This window comes from Cyprinus carpio, chromosome B3, assembly GCF_018340385.1.
Source record: "Cyprinus carpio isolate SPL01 chromosome B3, ASM1834038v1, whole genome shotgun sequence".
NCBI lineage: Eukaryota > Metazoa > Chordata > Actinopteri > Cypriniformes > Cyprinidae > Cyprinus > Cyprinus carpio.
In genome coordinates, this window is record NC_056599.1 from 15,732,650 (window position 1) to 15,754,885 (window position 22,236).

A 22,236-nucleotide genomic window follows, 5' to 3' on the forward strand; every position below is an offset into this window, starting at 1 on the left:
ACATTTTGAAAGACTGATTTCAAAAGTACAACACTGTAAAAAACACTAACAAAAGGCTCTTTACAAAAATTTATTCATATTTCCCCTGTACACATCAGCCTGATTTATGAAACTAAGCACACTTAAAACTAGTGCATGTATACAAATATCAAATAATAACATTATGTTTACATACAAATCATATAAATATGTAACAAATCAGATATATATTTTTTTATCATTCAAAGTGTGTCTTTGTCAGTTCTTTAAAAAAAACTGATTGGCCTTTAAAAACTCAGAAGGCTTAAATGATCTAGAGTGGAGGTACTGATGAATGAAACAACTAGAGTGGAGGTACTGATGAATGAAACAACGTGACACACAAACATACATTCAACAGAAATATGGTATACAGCACACAGAGTGAAGCACACAGCACAGTAGGTATGGCCATCTACAAGACAACCTGTCCTTAAAGAACTACTACAATTTAGGTATCTGACCTTAAAGTGGCATTATTCCTACTTGTTTTTAAAACATCACTCCCAACAAAGCTGAAAAATAAACCCTAGTTTGAGGTTTTTATTAAGAACAGTAAGTGCGTTCATAATTTTTTTGGTGAAATGATCACTGAGAAATAATAGTAAACAAAGAACATTAATCAAACACACCAACTAAATATATTACCAATGAAAACAGAAGGTCAGTATAGACTCTACTGCATGATATTGGTAAGATGATGCTAAAGTCACCATTAATGGAAGATACCCAGTAATAAATATTGTAACAGATTTTCTCAAACCATAAATAAAGATTAAATGAGAGAAAACAATGGAGATGAAACTAGAATTTTCAAATGTGTCGCTTCTTTGATAATGAGAATGGCTTCAAATATTAACTTTGGCTTGGGATGAAGTACCTCATGCGCATGGAGGGATTTTCCAGCAGCTGTTTGGTCAATACACAATTGATCACTGCATCAATGGTAAACTGCACAGAGAAACTTTGTTCTTTACTCTTTCTAGTGAAACAAAAGTTGCAAATATAATTGTTTTCATTACTCACAATCAACCACTAGCAGCAAAGTGTGGCTTAGTGGTAAACTGAGAAGTCTTCCAAATGAAATTGACAACAAAAACAGCCATGAATAAATCAAACTAGTTTCAAACCTCCCAAATGTTGGCAGCATAAAACCTTTAAAGCAACATTTGCAGTGAAATCTTTAAAATGTGATTGAAAACGGAGGGCTACAACAGCTGAGGATGGAGTGGTGTCATGTTCACATTGTGTGTGTGTGAGCTCCAGGCCCACAGAAGAGGTACCTTCAGAGTCCATGTCTCGCAAGGTCCACTCTCCAAGGGCTCTAGTCAGTGATATGTCCTGGATGAACAGAGGGCTCTTCAGCCCCTCTATTTTTCAGACCAAACCGGAGTCTTTGGCCATCTTGTAGAAAATTCCCTTCTTGGCAATTAAATTGGACGGAGAACCAAATTCTGCCATGTGGCCTTTATCGAGAACCAGCACCCTTTTAAGAAAACGTTGAGAGAACATTTTTAAAGAATTATTATATAACAATTATAACAGTGCGTGAGTGTAGTCTTTCAATTTTATTATTATTTATATAATTTTTTTATTATTATTTATTCTTCTTGAAGTTTCGTTATTTTAAAAAAAAATGTTATACCTAGTGTAGTCCATGATGGTGTTGAGACGGTGGGCGATGGTCAGAACGGTGCAGTCCTCAAACTGAGTTCTGATAGTGGACTGAATCAGATTGTCCGTCTCCAGGTCTACAGCCGCAGTGGCTTCATCCAAAACAAGAATCTTGGTCTTCCTCAGGAGGGCTCGGGCCAGGCAAACCAGCTGCCGCTGACCCAAACTGAAGCCCAGAATATCCGGTCAGAAACAGTCCTATCAGATGTTATTCAAATGATGAGTAAACACTGCTGAGAAGGGGTTTGTACCTGAGATTCTCTCCTCCCTCTGAACACTCATGGTTGAGTTTGTCAGGCAGGCCAGACACAAAGTTCTTGAGATGTGCGAGTTCCAGAGCTCTCCAGACCTCCTCATCAGTGTAGCCATCAAAGGGGTCCAGATTCATACGCAAGGAACCAGAGAACAGCACTGGATCCTGAGACAGAGGAATAGGTGTTTAGAAATACGAAAAGAGTTCAATTTTCATTGGCAAGAAAGCAAATCAACAGATTGAAAACTTTATTGTTGGTGTCCTCAAATGAGTGACTTTTCAATGTTTATGTGTATTTAAGTGTGGTACCTGAGGAATGATTGTGATTCTGGATCGTAGCTCATGCAGGCCCAGCTTAGCAATGTTGACTCCATCTATACAAATCTCCCCCTGAGCTGCCTCGATGATGCGGAAGAGCCCTAATGTCAGTGAGGATTTTCCTGCTCCTGTCCTACCCACAATTCCCACCTAAGAAAAACACACACATACATACATGATTAACGTTGCATGTTTATAAGGAAAAAAACGGTTTCTCGATGAAGTCAAAGCTTGAGCAGATTCTGAATATTGCAATGGCTCCAGGCACCTTTTCTCCTCCCTCAATGTTGACCGAGATATCAGAAATAGCCAGCTCTAAGTCCTCTCTGTATCTCAAGCCAAAGTTGCGGATTTCAATATGACCAGTGGTCGGCCAGCCAGCAGGCAGAGTTGAGTGCTCCAACCTCCATTCAGCCTGTAAACAGAGACTTTAATGCAGCATAGACCAGTCACATCTCAGCAATCCATCTTTAACATGGAAACCAGAAATACATGAAGTTAACTTGAAACACTTTTGGGACATTGATATGTCCTGCAGTGTGACATCCTGTAGCTCATCTAATACTATTTGAATTAGCTGACTGCTTATTACACTACTGTTTAGAAGTCTGGGGCGGGTAGGATGTTTAAGTGTAATGTTTAAATGTAAATGTAATTAAGTGTAATTTATTCCTGTGATGCAAAGCTGAATTTTCATAAGCTGTTACTCCAGTCTTCAGTGTCACATGATCCTTAGATATCTTTCTCTTTGTGTGTGTGTGTGTGTGTGTGTGTGTGTGTGTGTGTGTGTGTGTGTGTGTGTGGACACTGTATATACTGTCATTTTTGATCAATTTAATGCATCCTTGCTGAATAAAAATGATTAACATTTGAATGTTAGTATAAATAATCAAATTTTTATAAAGTGTGCATAATCATTCATAAAAATCATACGTAAAAATCACTTAAAAATTAATTTGTCAAACTGCCGGTCCATTTAAATTTAGCAAGTGAAGAAAAAAAAGTTCATTAGAAATAGTAAAAATTAAAAAAAAAACCTTGACCAGTGATCAGCATACCTAATGGAAAAAAGACCAGTTACAAGATCACAGACATAGATGATCCTTTCATACATTAATACAAATTTTAGTCTAAAATCCTGATGTTGGCAAAGGAAAAGTCCATGGAGACGTCAAATAAATTACCCAAAGCTCCAGAAACTAGTACCACATTTTGTGGACATATACTATCCCCCACCCCTCCATGTGTGCTAAATATCCTCATCTCTCTAGTACAGTGTGAGATAAGGGAGGAAACAGGGCTAATCACAGATTGCACTCTACACAAGAACAGACTGAACACACACACAATCTGCCTGATGGTGCACTGACCTCTTTCTCTGTGTCTCCATATTCCTTCACCTTCTCCACCGCCACTATGTTAGTCTCCACCTCAGAGGACATCCGCACCAGCCAGTTCAAAGATGTTGTGACCTGTGAGAAATACGGAACTAGTAAGGATTTGGATGTACATTTGGTCTGTATCTCATCATTTTAGAAGTTAGACTGACCTGCAGCGCATACGAGATGGACAGCCCCATGATACCTGGACTCAGACTGTCCCTGGCCATCACTGCAAAAAGCGCTGCAAATGTCACAATACAGTTGCCCACAAACTCTAACCTCACTGCCAGCCATCTGCGGAGGCACAAAGACACACAAATCATCAACTTTCCAAAAAACAAAACACTACTACTACATCAAACTTAATTACACTTAAACCAGAAAAAAAATAAAAAAAACTGGTGATCTTCTGCAAATTCTCACCGGTTGGCTACAATGCTGGGGAAATAAGCTGTTTGGTTGTGGTCCACTCTTCCGTCACTCTCTCTGATGAAGCGTTGCTGCTCTCCAAATGCTCTGATCACACTGGTGCCCAGCAGCGTCTCGTTGAAGTGTGTGTAGACAGGAGAGCGGCTCACAGACTCCAGTCGTTTTAGTTGCCGAGAGGACGCCACGTAGAAACGCTAACAGAGACAAAAAGGCAAATGTTAGAGCAGCACCCAGCATTACTACACTTACACTGAAGTTTTAGATCTCGAACCATTTCGATCTAAATGTTTTTTTTAGCCTAAAGAATAACTAGCCTTTTCTAACAAGCAGCTGCAAGGTAAAATAACTGACTGACCTGTACAAAGAAGTAAAGCAGGCCCAGAGGCGGGATGATGATGGCCACCAGCGGAGTGGCGATGAGGATGACAGCACATGAACCCAGCACATTAAACATGGAGCCCATGAACATTTTAATGATGCTAGGGATGACTGTGTCAATGGTGTCCGTCTCTTTGGCAAAGCGGTTGACCAGGTTGCCACTGGGTGTGCGTTCGAAGAAAGACATGGGCGATCTCAGGACGTTGTAGAGCATCGTCTGGTGCAGGTAGCGGGAGGCTAAGATCCCACCAACAGACACCGTCACAGAATAGCAGAACACTGCAATGCCTGTCAGAGAGAAAATGAAAAAAAGGAAGAAAGAGAGAAATCTGGCTTTTCTGAATCAAACTGGTTACTGGACAAATATGCTTAAATATTAATAAATAAATGAAAATAACTACACGCAAGTATATTAATGACAAAAAATAATATAGAAGGATACAGAGTTGCATAAAAAAATATTCTTAAGAGGCAATTTAACATTTATTTTAAATAAAAATGCTTGACACACAATTTTGGCATTAAACAATACTCAAAATTTTACCTTAAAATGTAAAAAAAAAATATATATACATTTATGAAAATACCATCATTATTAATTCGCAGCTATATATCACATATTAAATTGAGATGGCATTTAAAAATATATATATATTTTAGTGAATTTTGGAAGGTATTTGAAAAAGGTATTCCAATGATGTAATATTTTATTAAGAAAAAGAAAAACGTTGGCACACCAAGAAACATTTTTTATTACATGTTCTAAACAACAGTGACCATATGCCTTGAAACTTCACTGATGGTTTATGAAGCTCTGGTGTACCAACTTTTTCCTTTTCGTGATTTTTGTAGTTGCTCACTCTCACTGAGATTTCTGGCTTGCTGGATGTGTGCACTTATCATTTTTGCTGTACTGTTGATTGGAATCAAAATATTTTAATATTTAAATAACTGAAATATTCAGGTTAAACTGCATTACTGTTAATTTTAAAGACTTTTTGTACATTACATAACTATGGAATATTCATTTATCCATGTAACTACAAGCTAATCTAAAAGCTTGGTTGAGGAGGCTATGAAACCTTGAATACAAGGTGTCATTTTAAAAGCAAGTTTTCAGGAATTTAAACTATAAATATATGCAATAACACACAACAACATGAATGTCTCTTAAAGGGGGGTACAATGCTGTTTCATGCATTCAGAGATGTTTACACTGTTAAAGAGTTGGATTCTCATGCTAAGCATGGACAAAGTTTCAAAAAACAATTTGGACGTATGATGGAGTATTTCTGTGCCAAAAAAAAAAATCTTACTTCCGGGTTTGTACAAGTTTCTTAGAGCTTTTTTTTTCCGATCGTGGCTCTTCATGACATAGACGAGGGTGGAACTCCTTATATGGGCATTTCTCCTGGAAAATCGTGCACGCATCGATCAGAGCGAGAGCGAGATTGCGCCCATCAACGAGCTCCATCCGGCAGCAGCACTGCACAGGACTTGCTCGGGAAGAACGTCTCCAAAGAAGTGTGTTTTTGGTTGCAAGTGAAAGATAACTTTGTTCAGCTTCCTAAAGAATCCAGCGTTATGTAAACAGTGGATAGTTAGTTTTTCCGGGGTAGCAAGAGAGTTTCACTAGTGTGTTTGTTGATGAACGTTTTACAAACAAGGCCCAGTTCGACCCTGGATTTGCACATTGTTTGATACTAAAAGATGGAGCGGCCCCAGCTATAAAAGTTCACGGTCATGATTCAGAACTGCAGACAGGAAGTGAAACCGCATCAAATGTCGGCATTTGGCGAATCGGCGCTCAAGTGCTCGTCACTCTTTAGCTCCGCCCACGGCGCGCCTCCAGGAGCTCGGCTTTTTCCGGAGATAACTTTTTCTATCTTTCTTTTATAAATATGATAAAACTAAAGACTTTTCAGAGATATGAAGGATGCAGTACTACTCTATAGGTACTCAAGATTAACATGAGATTGGGTGAAACTGTGTGTTATGCCCCCTTTAAATTACCTTGTGTGAGTCCAAAGGCTCCATATACCCCTAAACGCATCTCTCTGTTGGGCTGTGTGTTGTTGATAACAGGGTCATCGGTCCAGAGACTGAGCCAGTAGTTTGAGCCCAGAGAGGACAGATGATGACAGAAGAACAGAAAGATACTGAAGATGGACAGGGGCAAGCCGATAGCCTTCATGTACTCCCAAAACACAGACAGCTTTACCTGCATAACACACAACATTCACTAAATCTCAAAATCAGATGGAAATAGTAACCATGATCTCGCATCCTGACATAGAGATGGCTGACTCATACCCTGCCAGTGTTGGCCTTGTCAGCCTCAGTCAGTCGGGCAGCTTCTGTGGATTTGGTCGTCTTTGCAGCCGCAACATCATTGGCTTCAGTTTTGCCTGCTGCATTAAGAGAGATCTGACTCTGCCTACAGCACACAGAGATAGAGCAGGCTAGCAAATAATGTCCAAATATTATTAGTACATGACATAAAATGTTAAATGGTTGTTACATATAAGACAGGGTCTTTATCAACCATAACAAGTCATTTTTAGTATCTAGCATAAATGAGTGAGTGATGCAGTAAGGTTTTGCTCTTGTTTTTTATCTGTCAAACTGATGGAAGGCATGTGGAATGACTGATTCAACAACTCTTGATTTGCTCACAAATAAAATTATCAGTGAATAACCAATTAAATTTCCATCTGTTTCTCACACAAATCTATCATGAGACTTCAGAAGACATATACAGAAAATTAGGAAAGACAAAATGTCTCGCCACTAGTGATTCATCCTGTTGAAACGTGTCTAGTCACAGTGTTTATTCATGAATCAAAATAAGAAGTCGGTATCTCTTACCCCAACACAGCAGCAGGGCCCCCATTCTCAAGTCCTTTCCGTGGAACTGCTTCTGTGGATGAGAAAATATTTTCTACATCAGACAGAATTACACACATCTTCCTGCATGCTTCATGCTTTTCCATGTCCATACCAGTGACTCCTTAAACTATTCTGTTACAGAAGCCAAGCTTTCTCAGTATGATCTATAAATCATGTCATTCAAAAGCACCTATGCAACAGTATCGTTTTGCAACAGATTTTGTAATAAAGCAGCAACTAAAAGACCAGGCCACATTTGATTACAAACATGCCTATATTTAATGTGGCAATAAAAGACAATCGTAATTTGCTTCTAAGCAACCACACCTCTTAGGCCAGCTGAAATGAAAGACAGTCTATCAAAACTGTAGACACTAAACCAGTGTTTTAGGCTCAGAGGTGTGGGTTAAGGTTAGAAGAATCACCAGCAGGCTGCCCAGCACCTCGGACACATGAGGAACTGACAGAGTGACAAGCCTGGTGAATTTCAAAGGTTGAAGCCATTCACAGTGCTGCATTCTAACAAAAATGATGAACGTAAATGTCCTGCACAGACTACAAACACCTTTTCCTGGATATCTTAAATGAAATTATCTTATTTATAAATATCATGTTTAAATACAATTTCTATTTCAAATAAATGTTATTCTTTTGAACCTTCTATTCAAAAAAAAAAAAAAAAAAAAAAAAAAATCACTTGAGCACCAAATCAGCATATTAGAATGATTTCTGAAGGATCATTTGAATTCAGCTTTGCCGTCGCAGAAACAAATTACATTTTAAAATAGAAAACAGTTATTAAAGGGGTCATATAATGCTTTTTAAAGATCATTATTTTGTGTATTTGGAGTAACAGAATATGTTGACATGCTTTAATGTTCAAAAAACACATTATTTTTCAAATATTGTACATCATTGTAGGTCCTCTGTGCCCCGCCTCTCTCAAACGCATCATTTTCTACAAAGTCCCTCCTTCTGACAAGAGCAGTCTGCTCTGATTGGCCAACTGACCCAGTGAATTGTGATTGGCCGATCACCGCAAGCACTCGTCAGAAATGTAATGCCCCTTTCCATAATCGCAAGCTTCATCTTTCAAAATAAATGTAAAGACAGTTAATAATGTCCTTAGTTTTACCATCAGTTCAAGCCCAAAAGGGGAACAGAATCGCGTGACAGACACAGTGAAGAAGATCGTATGTGTTTGCAGTACACAATCCACTGTGTGACGGTCTCTCTCTCTTTCTCTCTCTCTCTCTCTCTCTCACACACACACACACACACACACGCACGCACGCACGCATCTTAAGGTAATCTACTTTCGGAAGGCCAAATAAAGTGCTTTTGCTTTCGCCTAGAAACACACAGCATCTCCCTGACATGGCTGCTTCAACATTAACTGCGGTTACTGAAACCACGCCTTCTTTCTTTGCATGAACATTTGGGCGGCATCACGCAAATATTTCCAAATAGTGACGTAGACATGTGGGGGCGTGTTTGAATGAGCCGTTTTAGGGGGGCGTGGCAGAGTCTTAACTTTGATAAAGAATATCTCTTTAAATTTGGGACTTTAGTCTTTGCAACTTTACAGATCTTCTTCATGCACCAAGAGCTTGTAACACTCCAAAGAGAAAGGAAAAATTTAAATCGCATCATATGACCCCTTTAATAACAGTTATAATTGTAATAATTTTTCCACAATATTACAGTTCTTATTTTGGTAACACTTTACGTAAAGCCTTTAGGTATAATGCAATATAAAGGGTTAATGAATGGTATAATGCATTATAATTATTTGTAATGGTCATTGCAATACATAAATAATTACAACCTAATTTAAAATGCATAGTGTTGATAAATGGTATAATGTATTAACTGTGGTTACAATTATTTATGAGATTGTACAACGCATTATAAGGTGCTCTGGAAGACAATGTATTATAACTACTTTTATAATGCATTAAGCATGAAGGCTTTGTTTTTTATTAATTTATTCATGTTTTGATCAAATAAATGCAGTCTTGGTGAGAATAGGAGACTTTAAACAGTAGTGTATTTTCTCAAAAAGTGTCATGCATGAATTATGTAGTAAAACTCACATCATTGCATGGCTCTCAAGTGAGCTGAGAGGGGATCCAATTCTATTACTTTGAAAAGGGGTACCATTTACTCCATCAAAATGAAGCGCATTGCAAGGATGTGTAAAAGGTAAATCTAAGGGTTGTGAGTCCAATAGTAATGAAGTGGGAAAGTATTAAACAACTGTGTGCTCCTCAAATATTTCAGTCCTCAGACCAGGATAATAAGCCCTATTCTAACATGCAATACAGGCAGGTCTATTCAATTTATATGGCCCGGGGACAAATTACACCCTCAAACCTTCAGATTTCCCTTTTTTGTCCTCTGCCTCCCCTCCCTCCTCTGAAGAGCCAACAGAGGAGACACAACAAAAGAACAAATAGAGATGAAAACACAGACATACAGACCAAAAAAAGATCACTAGACACGGATTAATTTGTGAACAATAGTAATCATTTAGTTTAACGGCTATGTGAAAGGACAGACGCATGAAAGAAGTTCAGATACGAGGAGGCCAGCCTCACCTCCCACTGACTCCTCCACCTCCTCCTGCTCTGTGCTGGCGTAGGTACGCAGGAACTCAGCAAAAGCACCCTGTCTGCCCAGCAGCTCCGTGTAAGAGCCCATCTCTGTTATTTCCCCATCCACCATCACCAGAATCAGGTCAGCCTGGGGCAGGAAGCTCAGCCCGTGGGTAACCAGAACCCGAGTCTGAAAGAGTACCATGTGTGATGTGAAATGTCTACAAGAGATAACCAGAACCCGAGTCTGAAAGAGTACCATGTGTGATGTGAAATGTCTACAAGAGATATATTTGGATAATACATGGCTAAAATGGCCTTACTCTGCCCTGTAGCAACCCTTGAGGTCCGATGACCTTCTCAAAGATGTGTTTCAGATACACAGCACAGTTGCAGTACACAGCCCTGGCCACACTCACCCGCTGTTTCTGACCTCCAGACAGATTCACACCCTAAAATTACAATGTCACATGATTAACCCAACTGACTGCTATTTAAATCATGTCAGATTGCTGCATTAAAAGCAACCTGTGACACCATGCAACATTAACCCTCAATCTATCGTGCTTGTGTATGAATCTTTCTAAAGTCTTTATATACCTTCTCCCCAATTTCTGTCAAGTCTCCTCCAGGTAGGACCTCCAGGTCTGGTAGGAGAGCACACGCCTCCACCACCTTCTCATACCAGCTGTCTTTTGCCTCCCGTCCAAACAAAATGTTGTCTTTCAGAGTGGCATTCTGAATCCAGGCCTGCTGAGGCACGTAAGCCACAGAGCCCTGAAAAACATCAGATACTCAATGTATTTCTTTATCATCCTATTATCAATGTTATCCAAATACACAGTGGGCACCAAAATTCTTGGACCGCTTTGAAAAACTGATATTTTTCTTTCATACTGTTCTTAAGCTTCATTTTAATCTTAAATGTCTTTAAGGCATTGTTATTAATAAATCAAAACAAAGACAGGTTTTGGCATGTAATGAACCATTTCAAAATCAAATAAATAAATTTGGGACATTGATCATGTGACAGTCAGATGTTCTTGCTTTCACAGAAGCACAAGACGCTTTTTGGAACATTTTCAAATCATGTGGAGTTGACACCAATCAAGGGAACAAACCAAATACTTACGAAATTCAAACTTTAATTCAAATTTTCAGTACATTGTTATGCTGCTAATATAATGAAATGATGTAATATAAAAGCTATGAGTATTTTATGCAAAAAAATTATAGTAAATTATATTTTATACATAATATAATATTAAATTATAATGGGAAATCTAGTGGTCTGAAATGCCCCAGTGCAAACAGTACATAATCTATTTAACTTAAATACAACAAAGCACTTAACTCAAAGAGCCACTGTTTCCACACAAAATCATTTCAGGCAACCTTGCAATAAAGACACACATAGCTTGTGTCTGTACCTTGATCGAGACAGATCCTTCTTGCTTCTGCATCTCTCCCAGCAAAGCTGAAAGCAGAGAAGATTTCCCTGAACCCACGTGCCCCACCACAGCAACAAACGCCCCCTCAGGTACACGCACATTAATCCTGAAGAGACAGAAAGACACGATGAGACAAGAACAGATACAAACAACAACAGAGTTCAAGCAAAATGTGGACAGAGGCGGCATTGTGTCATGACGGTATAAAAGAGTTCATTCATTCATTTAGATTTCTTCATTCACTTCATTGATGATTGAATATTTCGGGCAAATCCTTCAGAGTGTACTGATTGAATTGTTCTCAGAGTGAACAACAATGCAAGTCAAATTATACAGTTCAATGCATGATTTGAAGTAAATGAGATAGAAATTAACCTAAGATTGAAGCAATTCAGCATACCCAAATTTCATTCTCCCTCTCATTATTATCAGTTTAGATTGACCAGATTACATTTCCTCTGGCGATTGATGCTCTCCTGTATCGGGGTTCATGCACATGTACTTGCCTGTAATGTCCTCAGCAGCCTGTTTCACTGGCTCTGCTCTATGTAACCGCAATATTCATGTCAATGCTAAAAGTCATTCTGATGCCTTGAAAGTAATAAAAACAACATTTGTGTAGAGTGCATAGAGCTGGGAACTGATAACGGATATTAAGCACAAAAATCGGATTATTTTCATGACGTTCTGTTACATTAACGTTTCTTGAATGTTTTCTAATGTGGGCAGAAACAGTACTGAAATACTGTAAACTGTGGCATTTACTGCCTTATAAATAGACTTTTGCATTGTTGCTGTTGCATATAACAATAAAAATACTGTATGACCGGTATAGTCAAACAAATGGCTAATCAGTCTTGCTAGACTCGTCACTGACAGGGTGTTTAAGTTAAAAAAAACACATTCTAAAAATATTTTTTGGGTAACAAATTGTACTTCAAATAAAAGTGATCATTGTTATCAAAAAAGTGTTGTTTGTGTTTAGTTTTGACTAATTGTTGAGGGAAATTGGTGCTTCTTTAAAAGTAATAAAATAGTTGTACATGGAATCGTTCATCAGAATGAAATTTCGTACAATTCCCATCCCTAGTACTCTATAACACTGAAAAAGTTGCTATTCATTGGATCACATAGTGTCTCTTTTACATGCAAAGAAAACGGTGTTACCTCTTCAAAGTAGGGGAGTCGTGTTTAGACCAGCTGAAAGCTCCATCCACAATCCTGATGCTGTCAGGAGCTGGATGAGTAGGAAACAACAATGAAGTCTCTTAAGTGAACATCAAAACACACTGGATGTCTTTAAACCCACATATCTACTGAACAGCTACTACTCTCTCATACAATGCTGTTTTATGTCTGTCTGTGGAAACTGTTTGAGGACTGCTTTGTGAGTCAAACACGCATAGCAAACTAAAAAATACACACCACAATAGGGCACATTTGTTTAATTCCAGATTTCCAGATTGAATCACTCGACTCACATGCAGTGATGGCTGGCCGCTCCACATTGTCTTCATCCAACTCCTCATGGGACAGAAACACACGCAGACGCTTCATAGACACACTGGCCTGATGGAAGCAATACATTCATAGTCATAAAAAAATTTAAATCACATGACAAGTTCCTGGATTTCCGTGTTAACCTTGCTATCCTTCTTGATCCAATCCCAAGTGGCCAAAAAATGGTTGAGATGTGACAACTTCTATCACATTCTAAGCAGAGCTCGGAAAATTTCAAAATCGCTGGTAGCCCTTCGGGCAGACATTCTTCAGATTTTGGTAGCCCAAAATGAATTTAAGTAGCCCGAATAAAAAAATAAATAAAAAAAAGAAATCGGCTGAACTTCACTGCGGACATAAAACTTATACTCAATAACAAATAACAAGTCAAGAGAGTAGGGGTGCAACGGATTACAAAACCCACAGCTCGAATAATATTGCATTATCATATCAGATTTTAAGTAACAGATCAGATCATTTTGCAGATGGTTCTTTATTATTTAAATAACAGAATACTTCTTTGATTTATCATATCAGATTTTAAGCATATAGGGATGTAACGATTCACTCAACTCACGATGTGATATGATTCACGATGCTGATTTCACAATACAATTTTCTCACAATTTCTTTTTTAACAAAATTAGATTTAAGATAAATTACAAATGAAAAGGTGTCCTTTTATTATTATTATTAGAGTTATTAGAGAGAGAGAGAGAGAGAGAGAGAGAGAGAGAGAGAGAGAGAGAGAGAGAGAGAGAGAGAGAGAGAGAGAGAGAGAGAGAGAGAATAATTTAAGAGAATGATTATTTCATTTTGCAGATGGTTCTTTATTATTTAAATAACAGAATACTTCTTAGGCCAGTGACACAAATGCCTTCTGTGCATCCAAAATATTATGGTCATCCACTAACACATATACTGCGAATGTGGAAAGGGCAACCTTTGTAAAAGAGACAAGATGACAAAAGCAAATGTCACTGCACAACCATAAGGTAACATCAAAATAAAAGTGGGCTATAATAAAGATAAAAAAAACCTTTCCAGACTAGAACTCAAAAGACACCACCTACCAAAAATGGTGCACAGACCCAAGTAAAGGTGGACACAGCACCAAGGTAAGCCGTCTTCATCAGCACACGCAATTCACTCTCTCGGATGGCAGAAACTTTGTCTTTGAATGCCAGTTCCCATGCGTAGAGTTTAAGGACTTTAATGCCATTCAGCACCTCATTCATAAGCTTGATCCTATTGTCCTTGCTTTTCATTTGGGCAACCTGTGAGTGAGTTTGTCAGATTAACAAAGACGATCTAATTAACAAAATTGCCTGCTGAGCAGGAAAAGAGGTACACACCTGGTAGGTTTTAGTTTTCATGGCAATGACTGCATTTAGAGGAACCATCAGCACCATCACAGCAACTCCAGCAAGCACAGAAGGACCCAGATTTATAACAAAAAGTGATGTGATGAGTGATGTGTAATGAAATAAGCATACAAGCAAAGACACCTTTGTGTAGGCACATACCTGCCACAGGAAGTATAGGGCCAGGATAACCTGCAAAGGTGCTGACCAAATCATATTGATATAGGTGATGAGGTCCATAAAACGCTGAGCATCTACAGACATCAGATTCACAATCTCTCCGACAGTGGATGTTCGTCGGGCAGCATTGGTAATGACCAAGGCTTGACAAAATGAAGGAAAATATTATAAATCACTACACTACCATTAAATTTTTTTACTTTTAGAAATTAATTACTTTATTCAGCAAGGATTCATTAACTTGATCAAAAGTGAAAGTAAAAGACATCTATAGTGCACATTTATAGTATACAGCTTTGCCATCACATGAACAAAATACATTTTACAATATATTATACAAAAAATTATTGTAATTGTTTTCTTGATCAAACAAATGCAGCCTTGGCGAGCATGTTGTTCTTTCACCAACACATTTTCGAAAAAACATTTTACAATATATTATATTAAAAAAAAAAAAAAAAGCTCTTACTGACCCCAAACTTTTGAATGGTACTGTATATAAACTTTAAAAGTCATTTTCGTTAAAAAACACATTTTAATAAAATTGTGTTCTGAGAGATAAAGTATGGCATATTCACATTTGACATGCATTTTCTGAAGTTTTTTGAGTAAAACAAATTACCTCCAAATATGCATAAACACAGTATTATTCCATGTTACAGATATTTTAGCAATCAAAAGTACACTTACTTTCCTGTACACGGCACCAACAATGGCCGTACGTAACCTCATGCCTGTCACAAAACAAACGTGGAAATATTTCTGCAGAATGAGGGTTTGCACGCAGGTACAAACTAACAGCAAGGTGGTGTAGAAGTAGCCATGCCAAGTGGGGGCACTTGAATCATTCACAAACTGGATCAGTAGCCTAAGATAAAAAAAAAAAGACCGAACTCACATGAGTATAAATTAACATGTCAATCACACAGCAGAATGCAGTTCTTCTGGATTCAAGTGCAAGAAAAGTGGGCAAACTGGATAAAGGTTCACTGCCGAGACTTCAAAGGATTAGAGAGGATTTAAACATGGTCCAGTGCACAATTTGATGGCACAACTTCTCAGCATGCCAAAACCAACTCTTCATTGGAGCTCTTTTAAGAGCCACAGCTGTTGTTTTGACAGAGTGGCCTTCCCACAGAGTTAAAGTCATATAAAAGGCAGAAGGCACACTTGCACTTTCCCCTGCAGAGAACTACTGCTTCTGAACTCGGCACAGATGGGAATAATTGCACATGGAAAAAAGAAAAAGATGATTCTGACACTGTATATTCATACCTGAGAATCTCTGGCCCAACAAACATCAGGATGTCATGAATAATCTTATACAGAGAGCTGACGAGAAAGTATGGTCCAAAGGTTCGGCAGAGCGCGCAGAAAAGGGATGGCTCGCCAGTTTTTTGAAGGGTTTTTGCAAGCAAAATCTCAGACTCTTCTATTGGTTGTCCTTCCTTCTTTTCTCCCTTTGCTGCTCTTTTTGGGGAGTAGAGTGTCTTATCTATGGGCCTAAAGCAAAAAGCATAACCCAATCAGAGGATTAGTCATTTTTGTAGCAAGTTGTCTACTTGAGAAAAAAAAAGTGACTTCTCACTTCTGACCTTTTGACCTTGTTGCATTCTTGGTCCCAGCGGCGCACCAGCTGTGGCACCACTTTTTCAGACTTATCCTCTGTGTTGAGCGACCACAGATCCTTCTCTTCCAGAGGCCTTTTATAACCAATCACCATTAATCTATGAGGAAACAGGAGGAACATACATCAAGAAAAAACATCCAGTCCGAATACAAGCTTATACATAAGCAAAAAATGAATGCTTCTTCAAAATGGATACTTTTACCTGATTCAGACAGTAGAGAGAAGATAGAAATTGATGAGATGAATGGGATCAAGAAATTACATGAGCCAGAATACACCTTCTAAATTTTTGTTGTGCAAAATTCTTTTTTTTAAGAAAGCGTGATAGAGATGCAGTCATTTATTTTTCTCACCCTGTGATCCACCAGAAAGTGATTCTGGACAGGAATGAAGCTCCCAACTCTGGACATGGATTCTGTACAAAAACATTCACAGCACTGGCCATCAATTCAACATTCATATAAGAAGCCATTCCTCTACCTTCTTTAAGTAAAGTTCACTAACCGAGTCTTTGACAGCCTGAGAAAAGAGCGGAGGCTGGTCGGACAAGCAGGCCAGGATCAGCGAGATGAGCAGCATGGTGTAATATATGTAGAAGGTGGTATATTTGAACACATTCACACTGGCAGGCTGAAAGGAAAGACCAAACAACATTTTAAGGATTTCCTCACATTTCAAACAAACCTGGGGTGCGTTTCCCAAAACCATAGTTGCTAACTAAGTTAGCAACTTTGTTGGTTGCAATGCAATTTCCCATTGCCAACCAACTAAGTTTTGGGTTTTGGGAAACACACCCCTGATTTGTTTTTGTTTTTTAATCTGTACTTTAGAACTGACTGTCCTTTTGCAATTGATGAAATATGATCTGTTTATCCAGTTTGTTTAATATCCTGTACAGATGCATCTCAAAAAATAAGAATACAGTGAAAAAGTTTCATATGTTCTAGATTCACTGCAAAAGTTTCATTATTTCAAAAGGTTTTTTTGGGGGGAAGGTTTTTTTTGGGGGAAGGTTTTTTTTGGGGAAGACTGCTGACTTGGCAACAGTTCAGAAGACAATCATTGACACCCTCCACAAAGAGGGAAATTCATAGAAGGTCATTACTGAAAGGGGTGGATGTTCTCAGAGTGCTGTATCAAAGCATACTGAATGCAAAGTTGACTGGAAGGAAGAAATTGGGTCGGAAAAGATGCACAAGCAACAGGGATAACCGCAAGCTTGAGAATACGGTCAAGCAAAGCTGATTCAAACACTTGGGAGAGCTTCACAAGGAGTGGACTGAAGAAGAGTCACCACACTCAGACGTCTTCAGGAAAAAAGCTACCAAGCCACTTCTGAAACAGAAACAACAGAAGCATCTTACCTGGGCTAAGGTGAAAAATAACTGGACTGCTGCTCAGTGGTCCAATGTCCTCTTTTCAGATAAAAGTAAATTTAATTTGGAAATCAAGGTCTGGAGTCTGGAGGAAGACTGGAGAGGCACAGAATCCAAGCTGCTTGAAGTCCAGTGTGATGTTTCCAAAGTCAGTGATGATTTGGGGTGCCATAACGTCAGCTGGTGTTGGTCCATTGTGTTTCATCAAGTCCAAAGTCAATGCAGCCGTCTACTAGGAGATTTTGGAGCACTATATGCTTCCATCTGCTGACAAGCTTTATGGAGATGCTGATTTCCTTTTCCAGCAGGACTTAGCACCTGCCCACAGTGCCAAAACACCTTTCAAGTGGTTTGCTGACCATGATATTACTGTGCTTGATTGGCCAGCCAACTTTAGATTTAAAAAAAATTATATTTTTGAAATGTTTTACTTTAGATGTAATGAATCTAAAATATATGAAAGTTTCACTTTTTGAAATGTTGCCAAAAATAAAATTAGCTTTTTCACGATATTCTAATTTTCTGAGATGCACCTGTATATCAATGATTATATATTGGTTGCTATATTAATGATGCAACAGTCAACATAATACTGAGAATCTTTCTTCTACAGAAACTGAAGAGTAGCTGTCAGTGTGGGAAGGGACAGGAAATTTGGCCTCTGCTGCGGTGTAGAACCCACGTGGTGCATGAGAGATCACGAGCGACAGAGACATCTGACACATTCATCTAGCATCTAAAACTGCTGATTCATTCATTCACTCATACACAATTCTCTATTACACTGTTCACTATATGAGGAAAGAGTTAACAAAAATGAGTGCATTCAGACATTACATACAACACATTCCAAATGACGAAAAAACTACTTCAAATGTGATCTGCCAATTCAGACTGAGGGGAATTGCCCCCCAAAAATATCTCATTTTAATCTGATTTGGAATCACTTATGAATGTGGATTGGCTCAGGTTTCTAAATCTCTTATTACACGTGCTTGTTAGCCATTCAGACTAAAAACTAAATAAATTACATCACACTGAATTAAAAAAATATATTACTACATGAACTGCAAAAAGTGTTCGTTTTAATGCAAAAGTCATATTTACCTCAGTCAGTGCATGCAGGATTTTGGAGCGAAAGGTGACTGTAGCGCACACTAGGGCAACCAGCCAAAAATTGAGCATCACCCCTGAGGACTGGACCCCCTTCATCCGCTCATACTGGATCAAGAACGTAGCCAGCAACTAAAACACATCCAATATGATATTTGGGAGAATTTGTATGACTTGTTTCCCTTTGCTCAAGGCAAGAAAACAGGAAACAGAAAAATTTGAATATGAAATCAATGCAGAGCGAAGAGTAATTTACAAGCAAAGTAGTTAAATTCAGCACTTCCTTTTGTGAAAACCGGTTCTCACCATTGTAACACCAAGCATTGTGGGGCTGACTAGGTAGACTGGGGCTATTGTAGCATCATGGCCTCTTTCCCAGAAAGAGTAGAAAACATCTGCCCAGCAGATAAGCCATAGGGCAAACCCAATAACCTGTTGGAGGAGAGTCACATGACCTTGAAACAGCTGTTGCCCTGGGCAGAGTTATCAGGACACACACACTCGCTGAGCACACTGCTACATAAAAGGCATCGTATCGGAATCCTGTTTGTTAATACTCACTGTTTTGGCTCTGTTGAGGTGGGTCATGCATATGTATCCACGGTCATTTCTTTTTAGGTATAGGATATAGAACGGTGCAGACAGCCAGAGGTAGAGGCAGGGTATCCAAACCAGCACTGTGTTCTGGAAACATGGTGTCAGGTCTGGATTGTGTGTTTGCCATGTCCGGTTCCAATCCTGAAAAACATGAGGACAAAAGGGTGTTTCATTTCGAACATAGAAACAAAGTAACAACTGGAGCAGACACAGAGCTCTAGGCCCCCAGCAAAGCACACAAAGATCTAATGATGTGTGCAAGGAACAAACACTCTTGAGCCGATCTTATAAGAGAACCAAAGTCAAGTGCAATCTTTTCTGCACAACAGAGCAGAGAGTCTTCAGCTTCTTGACAAAAACAAGTCTCCTTAGTAGTGACATCCAAAACATGCCTAAAAAATTAACTGAACCTTTTCTTACAAAGAAAATCTAATCTTGTTCTCTGTAGGGAGCATCTCTTCCCATAATCCTGTCTCTGAGGAGGAATAATAGATCAATAAATAAAAAGGAAAAACAGATCAATAAATAAAAGGTTGCTCTGCTAAATTTTCAAGAGCAGGACATGAAATGTTATTTTCTTGGCATTTGAGCTATTGAACTAAATGCACTTGTACAGCCTCAACATCTTTTTTGGATCTGTAATGGCACTAACGTTGTGGATCTTTCAAAACCGATCAAGAACTGCACATTTCACTCCAAATTCACCGTAAGGAAGATATGTTTTGCTAAAAGAAAATAATGCCTATGTTATGACCGTTAAGACTGTTTGCATTGTGAAAATGTAATTTTACCCTTAATTTCTCGTTATTGTAACGAGGGAAAAGCATGAGAAAAATTTAAAATGATAAAAGCAAATAATACATTATTCCGATTGTAAATTATTTGTCATGGCAGTATTTCCTGTACCTTTAAATTACTGTAATAAAAAAGGTTGTTTGAACAATTTAGCTACACTTCACAAAATTTTAATGAGAAATGAAAACATTTTCACCTCAAATTCCCAGTACTTTAACAAGGAAGAAAACAATTCTTTAAACTTAAGTATATGTTGCACCAGTTTTATTAAGTGATTGCAATACAAAGCACCAGTTTTATTAAGTTAAAAAAAAAAAAAGTTAAAAACAAAAAAAGTTTAAATAATATCAATTTTATTATTATTATTGTTATGGGACATGTTTGTTGTTGTTGTTTTTTCACCCTATGCCTCCAAACCATTCATTGATAATCTTTCATTGCATTGAAGCCTTGGACAAACAAAGGACTAACAATGTAAACATAAAAGCGGAGAGCATTTCAAGAAAAGTGACATGTTTTCTTGGCATGCAGTCATCTGTCAGAGTGATTGATTATTTAATGTTATGGCCTTTTGATCCTGAAGGGCAAGTTGACTGAATAAACCTGTCAGACTACAACTAATAATACTGATAATCCACTGACCTATCAGACCTTTCACGAACTGGAACACAAATAAACAAGACTTAATCATTTCTAAATATGACGAATAAATACATAAGTTCTCTAGTTAAGAGGAAACTACCTAGCGTTAGAGGAATTATCTAACCAAAAACAAGTCAGAGCAGTGACAAGTCAACCCTTAAGCTGTGATAACGACACACATTGAGCAGGTGATCGTGTTATAAATCACTCTTAAATGAGACGGTTAGACTGTCCTAGAGAAATATCAACACTACAGTATTAAAGTCCACAGAGAGTTATATGCATATGGTAGTTGCTGTGTGGCTAACCGGTTAGCTTAGCAACAGTGGCTACGTCTCAAAACCTATTACGCTGTCTACCTAGGCAGCAAAGTTCGGCGTTATAGGCGCATTCAACCCAAACTAATCTTTTCGGACCTGCACTAGACGCCTGAAATTCTCTGACCCCCAAAAACAACCGTCCAAACGCGCCTATGACGCCCCGAAATGATGCCTAGGTAGGCCGCTCGCGGTGTTTTGAGACACAGCCAAGTGTCTCCATGCTGCGGAACACAAACCGGCGAGCCTTGGCAATCTGTTGAAAACAAAATTTAGTCGGAAAAACACAGTTCACGTCAGTAGAACTATTTATTTACTCACCCAAAATGGATCAGAACCGTCCAAACTGCAGAAACTGTCAATACCCATTCGCCTTAGGGAAGGATCTGTTATAGTGTGCTGGGCTTACACTGCCTCCGTTTCATAAGCACTGCTCTGTGTGTGTTGTGATGTTGGGGACCTATATAGAGTGGGATGCATGAGCTGACATATAGGGGGTGCTGTCACTTCATCAATTTAACAACTGACGCAACGGGAGTCACACACATGACAGTGTAACATTTTAAACATTTCCCCCCTTTAAAACCGACTATTTTCCTGTTACCAGTACTTATTCATTATTTTCTTTAAATGCTGGGTGATTTATGGGGGGGGGGTAGTTTTTGTGTTAACAAGCTGTTGGGTTAGTGGCTCGGACAATCTCACTTATAGTTTATCGTATACAGGAGAGAGCAGTTAGGTGAATTAACGGTTTGTGTACATTTTATTTTATCTATAAAGTCATTACTGTACTGTAGGCTAAGTCATTTTACTTTATGTAAGGCAATAAATAGGGACAAGATGACAGTTAAAAGCATGTCTCAACGGTTGTTTCACGTGATGGAAATGTCTGATGCCTTGCATTAAATAAAATAACTTTTTTGTAAAGATACTGAATTTAATTACTTTGAATGTTAACATGCATTCTTAGAACTGTGTACTGTTTATGTATAGGTGTGCTATAAGGAGTCAAACGAGGCATCGTTCTGCTATTGGTGGTTTAATACTTAACTTAGAAGTTAATACTTACGGATTAATTTAGAGGATTTAAGTTGTTTTTACCAAGTATTTTATGTGTACTAGTACTTATTTTTTTAAATACTACTACTTATTCTTTAGTTACTACTACCTTTTTAAATATATACTAGTACTTATTCATTAGATACTAGATACTTTATACTTTACTAATAATAAAAAAAGAAACAGTAGATTTTTAGTTACTAGTAACCTTTAGACCAAAGATATTCTGAACCTATTAGATACAAGTACTACTAAATGAACAGATAATGGGAAA

At 38.2% G+C, this 22,236-nt stretch overlaps 1 protein-coding gene across 1 annotated transcript; it reads right to left on the bottom strand.

Moving 5' to 3' along the window:
• Nucleotides 1-57: 57 nt before the first annotated feature.
• On the bottom strand, nt 58-21,380 carry LOC109045274 (ATP-binding cassette, sub-family C (CFTR/MRP), member 1). Its single transcript, XM_042719875.1, is given in 32 exon segments — nt 58-1,504; nt 1,664-1,858; nt 1,944-2,110; nt 2,255-2,413; nt 2,532-2,678; nt 3,634-3,735; nt 3,813-3,939; nt 4,069-4,268; nt 4,430-4,740; nt 6,466-6,673; nt 6,766-6,889; nt 7,321-7,372; nt 9,942-10,128; nt 10,262-10,390; nt 10,539-10,715; nt 11,369-11,495; nt 12,557-12,626; nt 12,871-12,977; nt 13,068-13,102; nt 13,743-13,832; nt 13,963-14,166; nt 14,245-14,337; nt 14,416-14,577; nt 15,124-15,301; nt 15,709-15,936; nt 16,029-16,160; nt 16,417-16,478; nt 16,568-16,693; nt 18,547-18,684; nt 18,859-18,984; nt 19,114-19,290; nt 21,225-21,380. Coding segments are annotated over 32 exon segments (4,497 nt in total). The 5' UTR covers nt 21,273-21,380; the 3' UTR covers nt 58-1,395.
• Between the last annotated feature and the right edge of the window lie 856 nt (nt 21,381-22,236).